The 10578-nt window shown below is 41.8% G+C and overlaps 1 protein-coding gene across 1 annotated transcript; it reads left to right on the forward strand.

Moving 5' to 3' along the window:
• The first annotated feature begins 291 nt into the window (after nucleotides 1-291).
• On the forward strand, nucleotides 292-2738 carry LOC110506475 (ribonuclease P protein subunit p25-like). The gene has a single exon (XM_021586114.2). The coding sequence runs from the start codon at nucleotides 996-998 to the stop codon at nucleotides 1851-1853; it is 858 nt and encodes a 285-aa protein (XP_021441789.1). The 5' UTR covers nucleotides 292-995; the 3' UTR covers nucleotides 1854-2738.
• Nucleotides 2739-10578: the final 7840 nt, after the last annotated feature.

The following is a 10578-nucleotide window of genomic DNA, read 5'->3' on the forward strand; positions in this document are numbered from 1 at the left end:
TTTAATCAGTCATGTACATTGAACACATGCACTGGAACGTCCTCTAAAGAGATTGACAAAGTTGCCCGGGATCTGTGCTCGCTACGGCTCTTAAAAGGGACATAACCCCCCTCCCCTCCATGGCAGGTTTCTATTGTGGAGGGAAAGTGTTCATCTGATATTTGAAAGGCCTGTGCCTTTAAGAGGGCTGTCCCCCCCCCCCCCCCTTTTCCTAATGCTCCCCCCCCCCCCCCCCCCCCCCCCCAACTACACAGAGTAGACACTCCTCCTGCGAGCATTTGTGAGGCAGCTCCTGTCCCTTACGTCTCTTTGTGGGGAAACAGAGGGCACACTTTCTAGAGCATAACTGGAGACAGAGACACAGAGTTCCAGGCAGGACGCCCAGGGTTCCAGCCTACAGCCACCCCTGGCCCAGCCCTGCAGGGGACAGCTCCCCCAGAGCACCTTGGCCAAGAGGTTCACGAAAGGAGAAGAGATGCTAATCAACTGGACCGTCCCAGAAAGTGAGATGACATGAATGATATGAATCCAACTGATAAATGCTGGATCTGAACCCTAAGTGAGAAGGTGTATTGAGTGTGTTGTCTAAAGTAACCGTTTTCTCTTGAAAAGTTAGACTGAAGCATCGAAGTCTCCAGGTTACAAGGATAAAGGCTCATCGAGAGAAAACAAGAGAAAGGACACTTCAGCTGAGAATTTATGCATTTTCAAGTATTTTTTTTTTTTTTACATCTTGAATTGCCCCATTTGTATTCTCAATTCACCACCCAGCGTTTATCTTATTTTTTCAGCTGTCTGTAAAGCAGCATGAAAGACTCCATTGAAAGCACTTTCTGCGAGCCGGATAATATTCCTGTCTGAAGCCTTGTAACTTTCGCAGACGTCTACAGAAAAAACCTCTAACAAGAATAAGAAAACAATGCTGTGCTGGATCCCATATGAGTAAGGGTCTCTGACTGGACTTTTATGATTGGAGAAGATACAGGAGTGAAGAGATGTATTCCGGCTGTGGAGTTGGAGTGGCCAGCATTCAAAGACAGTATCAGGTCAGGGACTCTGTCAGACCATACACCGGACCTGGAGGGAATACACAGGTCCCAATGGAAACCGGTGTGATCCCAGCTAGGTGCCCAGTATATCAGGTTCAGCCTTACAGTGGGCAGCCCTCCTGCACTGTCAACAGTGTTTCCAACACACAGCCCACCCCAGTGCCTACACCTCTACCTCCACCTCCCGCCGCACTCAAACCGGGCCAGGGTGGGTTCAAGAAGGTGTGTCGCACAGAAGAGGACTGCCCGTGCCCCTTCCCAGGATTGGCCTCAGGAGTGCTGGAGATGCGTGTCAAGGAGGGCAGTAAGATCCGTAACCTCATGGGTTTTGCCATGGCTCGCATGCAGGGGGATGTCAGTGGTGTTGGGGTTAGTGGAGGCGGAGGCCTGAGGCAGGTTGTTTTCTCTGGGTCAGGTCGTGCCGTCACCAAGACCATCACATGCGCTGAGATCATGAAGAGAAAAGTGGGGTCTCTGCACCAGCTGACCAAGCTGCGCTACAAGGGTGTAAGGGAGGTGTGGGAGAGCCACGAAGGGGGGGCATCGGAGATGACCGTTCACAGGACCGTCCCCTCCATCAGCATCCTTTTGTCCAAAGACCCCCTGGACCCCCAGGAGCCCGGCTACCAGCCCCCTGAGACTCTCAGTGCTCTCTGGGAGGACAGAGACAGTGTGGATGCCCCACAGACAGCCAGCAAGAGACCTCTTGGTCTGTCCCCATACAGCAGTTTCCCTGAATCTAAGAGAGTGTGTCTGGGTCTGGATGAGGGGACTCTGGCTCTGTCCACCCCCCAGGCTAACTGACTGACTGAACTGGTATCAAACAGTTGAGTGGGAAGGATCAGAGGAGTTCATTCTGCACTGCCCTCCACTGAAGCACAGTGCTGAAACAATCAGAACATTCACTCAGACAGAACCGTGCTTTCTGAGGAGAACTGAGCACCCTGCCCACCCCATCCTCCAGAGGTCAGTCAAAATAGGACCTGAACGCTTGTCTCTGTAGATACAGCATTTATTGAACCCATTTCTCAGCACAATCAATCGTTGGCCTTTGTGCCCAGAGATACTTAATATCATCACACTGTATGTCACACTGTAAGAACTTAGACATGACAGCACACTTATCACATTTTAAAACATCAACAACACAGAGCGACCAATCACCCAAGATCCCAGATTTCTGCTTTCAGTAGACTGACAATACCTTTTGAACATTGTAGTTCTGTTTTCCTAATTATGTCCTACATCTGCAAATCTGTTCAAATGCACAAGGTATGTCCACGATATTGTAATGAATACACAGAATATCTACACTCCCCTATGTATTTATTTGGACAGGGAAGATAAATGTTTAATTTGGCTCTATACGCCAGCATTTCGGATTTGAGATCAAATCCAAAATGCGACAGTAGAGAATGTCACCTTTGAGTTGAGGGTATTTTCATGCATATCTGTTTACCTGTTTAGAAATGAAAGTACTTTATGTATCTAGTCCCCCATTTGAAGGTACTTATAGTGTATAAAATGTAGACTATTATTACACTGAGTGAATTTGTCCAAATACTTATGGCACCGTCAAATGGGGGGACAATATACATTAAGCGCATTCATTTCTAAACTATCCATAATATGGCAAATGTATCATGTTTTCAAATATCCAAACATTCAAATAAACTATATGCAGGAAAAGCCTTTTTGTGTATTTTTATCCCTCAGCCTATAGTACTGTACAAAGTCCAGATTGAAAAGGAAATCACAGCATGCTGATGTGTTGATAAGAGTAACGGGAGTGAAATTTGTCTAAGAGACTGATTTAATGACATGGCCCCTGATAAGACGCAGCTCCAGAACCAAGCAGCCTGACAGATGCTGGGGGCTGAAATACAGGGACAGATTATCATTAAGATTACGACACTACATTGCAGCACACTAGAGAAAAGGATCAAAACTAAGGTTGATATAAATTCACACAGTCAGTGTCCCTCCAGAATATGAAACCATAGCAGCAGACTCAACTCCATACCATTACTACAGCGCTAGGGTTCAAGTAGAGGTTCCCAAACTTTTTTTTAGTCCGGTACAGCTTCAAAACATTCAACCTCCAGCTGCGTACCCCCTCCAGCACCAGGGTCAGCACACTCTCAAATGTTGCCATCAATGTAAGTCTGCCACACACACACTATACAATACATTTATTAAACATAATAATGAGTGTGAGTTTTTGTCACAACCCAGCTCATGGGAAGTGACAAAGAGCTCTTATAGGACCAGGTCACAAATAATAACATAATAATAATCAATCATTTTGCTCTTTATTTAGCCATCTTACATATAAAACTGTGTTTGTTCATCAAAAATTGTGAATAACACATTAACCACAGGTTAATGAGAAGAGTGTGCTTGAAAGGATGCACATAACTCTGCAATGTTGGGTTGTATTGGAGAGATTCTCAGTCTTAAATCATTTTCCACACACAGTCTGTGCCTGTCTTTAGTTGTCATGCTAGTGACGGCCAAGAATCCACTCTCACAAAGGTACATGGTTGCAAAGGGCATCAGTGTCTTAACAGCGTGATTTGCCAAGGCAGGATACTCGGAGCGCAGCCCAATCCAGAAATCTGGCAGTGGCTTCTGATTAAATTAAATTCTCACAGAACCGCTTGTTGCAATTTCAATGAGGCTCTCTTGTTCAGATATCTGTAAGTGGACTGGAGGCAGGGCATGAAAGGGATAACGAATCCAGTTGTTTGTGTCATCTGTATTGGGAAAGAGTCCCTGTAATCCTAGATTCAGATCATTCAGGCGAGAAAAAACGTCACCCAGGTAGGCCAGTCATGTGAGAAACTCGTCATCATACAAGCGGTCAGACAAGTGAAAATGATGCTCAGTAAAGAGAACTTTAAGCTTGTCTCTCAATTCAAACAAATGTGTCAATACTTTGCTCCTTGATAACCAGCGCACTTCTGTATGTTGTAAAAGCGTTACATGGTCACTGCCCATATCATTGCATAGTGCAGAAAATACACGAGAGTTCAGGGGCCTTGCTTTAACAAAGTTAACCATTTTCACTGTAGTGTTCAAAACGTCTTTCAAGCTGTCAGGCATTCCCTTGGTAGCAAGAGCCTCTCTGAGGATGCTGCAGTGTACCCAAGTGGTGTCGGGAGCAACTGTTTGCACGCGCGTTATCACTCCACTATGTCTCCCTGTCATGGCTTTTGCATCATCAGTACAGATACCAACACATCTTGACCAACAAAGTCCATTTGATGTCACAAAGCTGTCCAGTACTTTAAAAATATCCTCTCCTGTTGTCCTGGTTTCCAGTGGTTTGCAGAAGAGGATGTCTTCCTTAAATTGACCCCCCCATAAATGTAACGGACATATACCAGGAGCTGTGCCAGGCCCGCCATGTCTGTTGACTCATCCAGCTGTAACGCATAGAATTCACTGGCTTGTATGCGAAGCAGTAATTGTTTCAAAACATCTCCTGCCATGTCACTGGTGTGTTGTGAAACAGTGTTGTTTGATGAAGACATTGTCTGTATAGTTTTTTGGGCCTTTTCCCCCAGTATTGTCCCAGCCATATCCGTGGCAGCAGGAAGAATTAAGTCCTCCACAATTGTATGGGGCTTGTCTGTCCTAGCCACTCTGTAGCTCACCATTGAAGACTCTTCTAGCCCCTTCTTATTAATGGTATCTGTTGCTTTCATTCATGTCTTACAACTTGAAAGTCGTCTTAATTCTCGATAAAAAAAACTCCAGTGGCTTATTTTTAAATTTGCCATTTTTTGTTTCTCAATGTCTGCGCAAGAGTGAAGGTTTCATCGAGTTGTGAGATAGTACTTTTGCACATATAACACACTGTGGCTGAGGAAAGGCACTACTCCCAATATAAGTGAATCGCAAATCAATGTAGTTCTCATCATATTTGCGCCTCTTCGATGGTCCAACGTCCCTGTCTGTTGTTCGGTGCTTTCCCGGGTAAGGGGGCAGTAGCTCTTTGGCTGCATTAGATACACAACTGTCAGTGTCCATGCTAGCTGGTCTAACAACAAATGTAGAATTACTGATGCTAGCATTGGATGTGCTCGTGGAAGCAGAACAACTTGTGCCGTCGACAGGTGCAGTTGTAGTACTGCTGGTAGTAGCAGTGCTACCAGTAGAGCTGGTATGTGTGTCTATGGACATGGTTGAAATAAGTAAGGTTTCTGCACTATTTATCAATTTTAGAGCAAACGGAATGAGCAGCAGCTACGTTTGGCTACATACGTACCGTTAGTGGAATTCCTGCGAGAGAGTAACGGTTAATGTGATTGGATAATAATTATTTGACTAGGCTACCTGTATTTGACATTGTGTTGTTATTTTGCTGAACACTAGACTGTTTAAATTTTATTTTTGGCAGTGAAACGAGGCTACTTATGTGAGGAAAAAACCTCACCCAAATGTATAGACCCGTTCGAAAATATAAATGGACTGTTTGAAAATGTGAAGAATTTTTTACATTTTTTAAAAATAAATCAATAAAATAATCACATTTTTATTTGGCGTACCCCCGACTGCATTGCAGGTACCCCTGGGGGGTAATTTAATTTGTAATTGAATTACATTTGTTAGTTGAACTCAATTAAAATCTTGGTAGTGTTTTCAGTAGTTCATTACTTTTTAGATGTGTGGCTAACTGGAACTACACACAAAGAACATATTGGTGAAGTAGGCAAGAATTTCCTTTCTTTCACAGCATCAGACTTGCCTAATGCTAACTTGAAACAGTTTTTGTGTTGAATAGGCTAAATTACACATTCTGTTTAAGGAAACATTTTGCTAAACATTTTGGGACTGTATCAACAGTGGGCTAATGAAACAAATACCAAAAGTTTGTTTTTGAGAGGTATTTTCCTTTAAATCTGACTCCAGAGTGATATGTTATTGCAATTTGTAGTATATGACATTTCAGATTAAGACATCATTTATCATGAAGTAAATTGGATGTTTTTTTAAAGTAACTTCAGAGTCTTTCCAGCTTTAAAAAGCACAAGAAACACGATTGAAATTAATTTTCATCATGAGCAAAAGTTTTGGTTTTCTACCCAAAGTTCCAAAGAAAATTGTGATCTGTTTAATAAATACAAGAGACAAGCAAAATGGATTACAGGGTGTGGTGACAGTAGCAGGAACAGTGGCATCTAGTGGGCAAAACGTGCTACCTTCACACTAACTTACGGTAAATAAAGCAAGCAACTTCAATGGCTAATTTCTCTTAACAGGGGGAAAAAACCATCACCAGATTCACATGGAATACATTAATAAGGATTAAGAAGCAATACTCCAAGCAGAAGCTCCATACTACCTGTCAGACAGAGAACTGATATTGTATACTGGTTGTTGAGTTGGGGTGTGTGGGTCCGTGGGTGGCTTTTGATCGTTTTATTGGATTCCTCATGTCTAATCATTGTTAGGTAGAATTATGGTCCAAGTCGGATATTAGGTACTATATTTATTGAAGAATATATACATCCTATAACTTAAAATGGCCAATTTGGGCGCAATCAATTATCTTTATTTCAACAAAATAATGTTTCAGGAATGATAATCTTATTTGTTTCGACCTACATAAATGATTTCAGAACAATCTGAGATGATGGGTGTCATGGCTTGCTGAAATGCCCCTTTAAGGGATATTGTACATCTGACTCAAAAAGGAGTCAAGTAGTCCTTGCTCGATCCGTTTTGGACAACTCATTAAAATACTGATAAGTGTAAGAAGATTTTCCTTTATCAAAAACGATTAGATACTGTCCCAAACCAAGATCACACTTCCCCAGAGGTATTAGTTCTAAATCAGCCATGCCTGCTGAGTATGATAACCTTTTACAAATGGAATTAAGTGTCCTTTCTCTTCATCATAATGAAAATCTGCAAGGACAACAATTGGCCTAATTACAATCCATTTATCGAAATGGCTTTAGAGCTCTGAAAATAGATTTGAACAATTACGATCATAGTGCAATCTGTCATGAAGTGTGATCCCATGCACTCCTAATATTTTGGCTGAGATGACATCTTTCAAAATATATATATTTTTTAAATCATGAAATACCAAACAGTGCTTTTGTAGCAAATGTCTACCTGCGTTTCACTGTCTAGAGCGGACACAGCCATTAACCTCCTTCTCAAACCCATTAAATCAATCTGAGCAAAGCAGAGAACCCAAGGTTGAATAAAAAAAATGCTGCGACTGCAATAAAGCCCAAATGGAACAAATCGTGTGTCCTCAAGACTGGAGAAAGGTTATCACTTCAGGTCGCTGTTATCATACAGTTAACAGCTTTCAGTGAGGTGCCTGAGGAACGGCCAGTCAGTGATGCCGGTCACATAGATAGAGGCTCTATAAGTAAATCTCCTATCGACCTGCTGAATCCGTTATCAAGCATGACAAATTCTGGGCCAAGTGTAAAATCCAGAGAGGGTAATTAGGGAGAACTGGATAGTGTATACCTGAGTGAGAGGACAGATAAAAAACTGTGACAAAAGCATTACCCTAGAGCCAAATCACATGTGGCTGGTGAGAAATAGCATATCAGATGAGACAACAAGATACCATATGAGTGTGTGGTGGACAAGAATACACAAGACGGAAGTCTATTTCCCCAATGGCATTGGTTTTCTATGAAGTACCACTTCTTTTTGTATGGAACACGTCAAGTGGTATTCTCCTAAAATATATAGGCCTACAACTACACTGAACCAAAGTATAAACGCAACATGTAAAGTGTCCCATGTTTCATGAGCTGAAATAAAAGATCACAGAAATGTTCCATACGCACAAAAAGCTTATTTCTCTCAAATGTTGTGCACAAATGTGTTTACATCCCTGTTAGTGAGCATTTATCCTTTGACAAGATAACCCATCCACCTGACAGGTGTGGAATATCAAGAAGCTGATTAAACAGCATGATCATTACACAGGTACACCTTGTGCTGGGGAAAATAAAACACCACTTTAAAAGGTGCAGTTTGGTCACACAACACAATGCCACAGATGTCTCAAGTTTTTAGGGAGTGTGCAATTGGCATGCTGACTGTTTCAGCATGATAATGCATGACCCCATGAAGCAAGGATCTGCACACAATTCCTGGAAGATGACAATGTCCCAGTTCTTCCATGGCCTGCATACTCACCAGACATGTCACCCATTGAGCATGTTAGGGATGCTCTGGATCGACAGCATCATCCAGTTCCCGCCAATATGCAGCAACTTCGCCATTGAAGAGGAGTGGGACAACATTCCACAGGCCACAATCAACAGCCTGATCAACTCTATGTGAAGGAGATGTGTCGGAAATGGTGGTCACACCAGATACTCACTGAATTTTCTGATCGAAGACCATTTTTTATGGTATCTGTGACCAACAGATGCATATCTGTATTCCCAGTCATGTGAAATCCATTGATCAGGGCCTAATTTATTTATTTCAATTGACTGATTTCCTTATATGAACTGTAACTCAGTAAAATCTTTGAAATTGTTGCATGTTGCGTTTATATTTTTGTTCAGTATACTACCACTACTACTAATAATAATACATTTTAATATTGATTAATAATAACCCTTTTCTGTTTGCCAAAACCTACCAATGACGTGGATGTGGATTAAGGCTCTCTGATTCAGAGCGGTTGGATTAAATGCTGAAGACACATTTCAGTTGAATGCGCATTTCAGTTGAACTGACCAGGTATCCCCGTTTCCTCTTCCTTTCCCACTGCATAAAGAATGAGAATAAATTCATTTTGAACTTGTGATAAAAGTGTGCACTCTATTGCTCTCCCCCCCGCTGCAGCAGATGAGAGCGAGGTCTCTCGGATGGCGTGGGAGTTTGCTATCACCCTGCCTCCAGATGGTTCCATCTTTTCTTATCTAGAAGAATGGGTGCTGCCTCCATTCCCTTATCTGGGAATCCTTTCAATTGAATATTTACTGGGCCTATGTTGCTTTCTGCCTGTGTTAGCCCGACTGAACACACTATTCCTCTTGCTTGGGAAGACAGGCCGAAGGGTTTTTCTCTCCCCCCCCCCCCCCCCCCCCTCCTCATGCACATTCTCACTCTCCATCTCCCTAGTTAGGGAATGGGACAGTGATTGATTATGTGATTATGCCAGAAAAGAACGTAAGGTTAAGCTGGGAGCAGCACGGAGGTATTAATGAATGACCATACAGGGAATATGTTCAACAATAGAGAAAAGTATGTATGGATTATGACAGGGGGGAATACCTCCTCCATCTTGTGTCAAGAATAGAATAGATGGAGTTAATCACTTTTTTCCCCCACACTCTTATTTCCTTCTTCACTTTGTACACCACGGATTGAGGCACACTCAAACAGCAATTGAAAGCGTCTTATTGCAATATAACTGGCTGGCTGGGGTCTATCTGCATGAACAAACCAGGGCACAGCTCCTCCCTGGTAAGTGTCTCGAAATGTCTTTGCAAAAAACACTTTTCTGAAATTCCTCCATGTTGGATTAATCAGTGCAGTTGAGGATATAATTGCAGTGCTGAAGTCAAAGCTGTAAGTGCAGATAATGAAGACTGAATAAATGACTTCCAGAATTCAAAGTTTAAAAATTATGAGAATTGCAGCGACCATTGTGCCCCTGATATATATGCTCTAAAATCGTAGAGGGCCACAAAACAAAATTATGGGATTTTAGTTTGTTTTATATTGATGCAAGAGTAGCAAGGGTTCACGGAATTGGTATAGAACAAATGAATCTATACCGCAAAATTCTATTTCTGATGTGCAAGCTGATGATTGAATGATAAAATTGACAATTGAGAAGAAAAAAATAATTTGGCCTAAATGGTGGTTTTAATTATTTGCCTGTCTTCTGAAGCTTTCTCAAAATTCTCAAAGAATCTCCAATGAAATAGTTAGTCCGGGACTAAATGAATCAGTGTCCAGGAAACAGCCTCTCACTGTGTTATATGGGTTATTGTAAAATTGTGAAAGCTGTCAATTTGGATACTTTATCTGGCTGTTGCTGCCCTCTGGTGGAGGTGAACTATTATAGAGGCCTACATTTTGAGAGGACATCAGTAAATAACAGTTATATATGCTTCATGTTCAGGCCGTAAAGGGACTAGATGATGGAAAGACATGTTTGTTTTGGCACATTGATTTTAAATGGTTCTGTACATTTATTGATTGATGATCCTCAAGTTATCGCACTTAGTCTAATTTATAGGGCTTGTCATGCCAAATAATGTCCCCCGGCCAAATAGTGTCCCCCTCTAAGCCACAATGGAATTCGACAAACTATTAGCGTCCGATGCTATATCAACGGTGTGTTGACCTAATGATTAGAATTTTGTAGATCGTTACAGACTAAATGACTTTATTTTCATAATCGCTATGCAAACAAGACTTATTTCCGCAAAAATTTCAATGTTTAATTAAACAAGTTTTGTTTAGCTAATAAAATGAAAACATTCATTTGAACTACTTTTGGGTACCTTGTTAACATTAC

Source organism: Oncorhynchus mykiss, chromosome 26, assembly GCF_013265735.2.
Source record: "Oncorhynchus mykiss isolate Arlee chromosome 26, USDA_OmykA_1.1, whole genome shotgun sequence".
In the NCBI taxonomy this organism is placed as follows: Eukaryota; Metazoa; Chordata; class Actinopteri; order Salmoniformes; family Salmonidae; genus Oncorhynchus; species Oncorhynchus mykiss.

What these genes read in the sequence shown, in the direction of transcription:
- LOC110506475 (XM_021586114.2), top strand. Translation starts at nt 996, where the DNA reads ATGTATTCCGGCTGTGGAGTTGGAGTGGCCAGCATTCAAAGACAGTAT.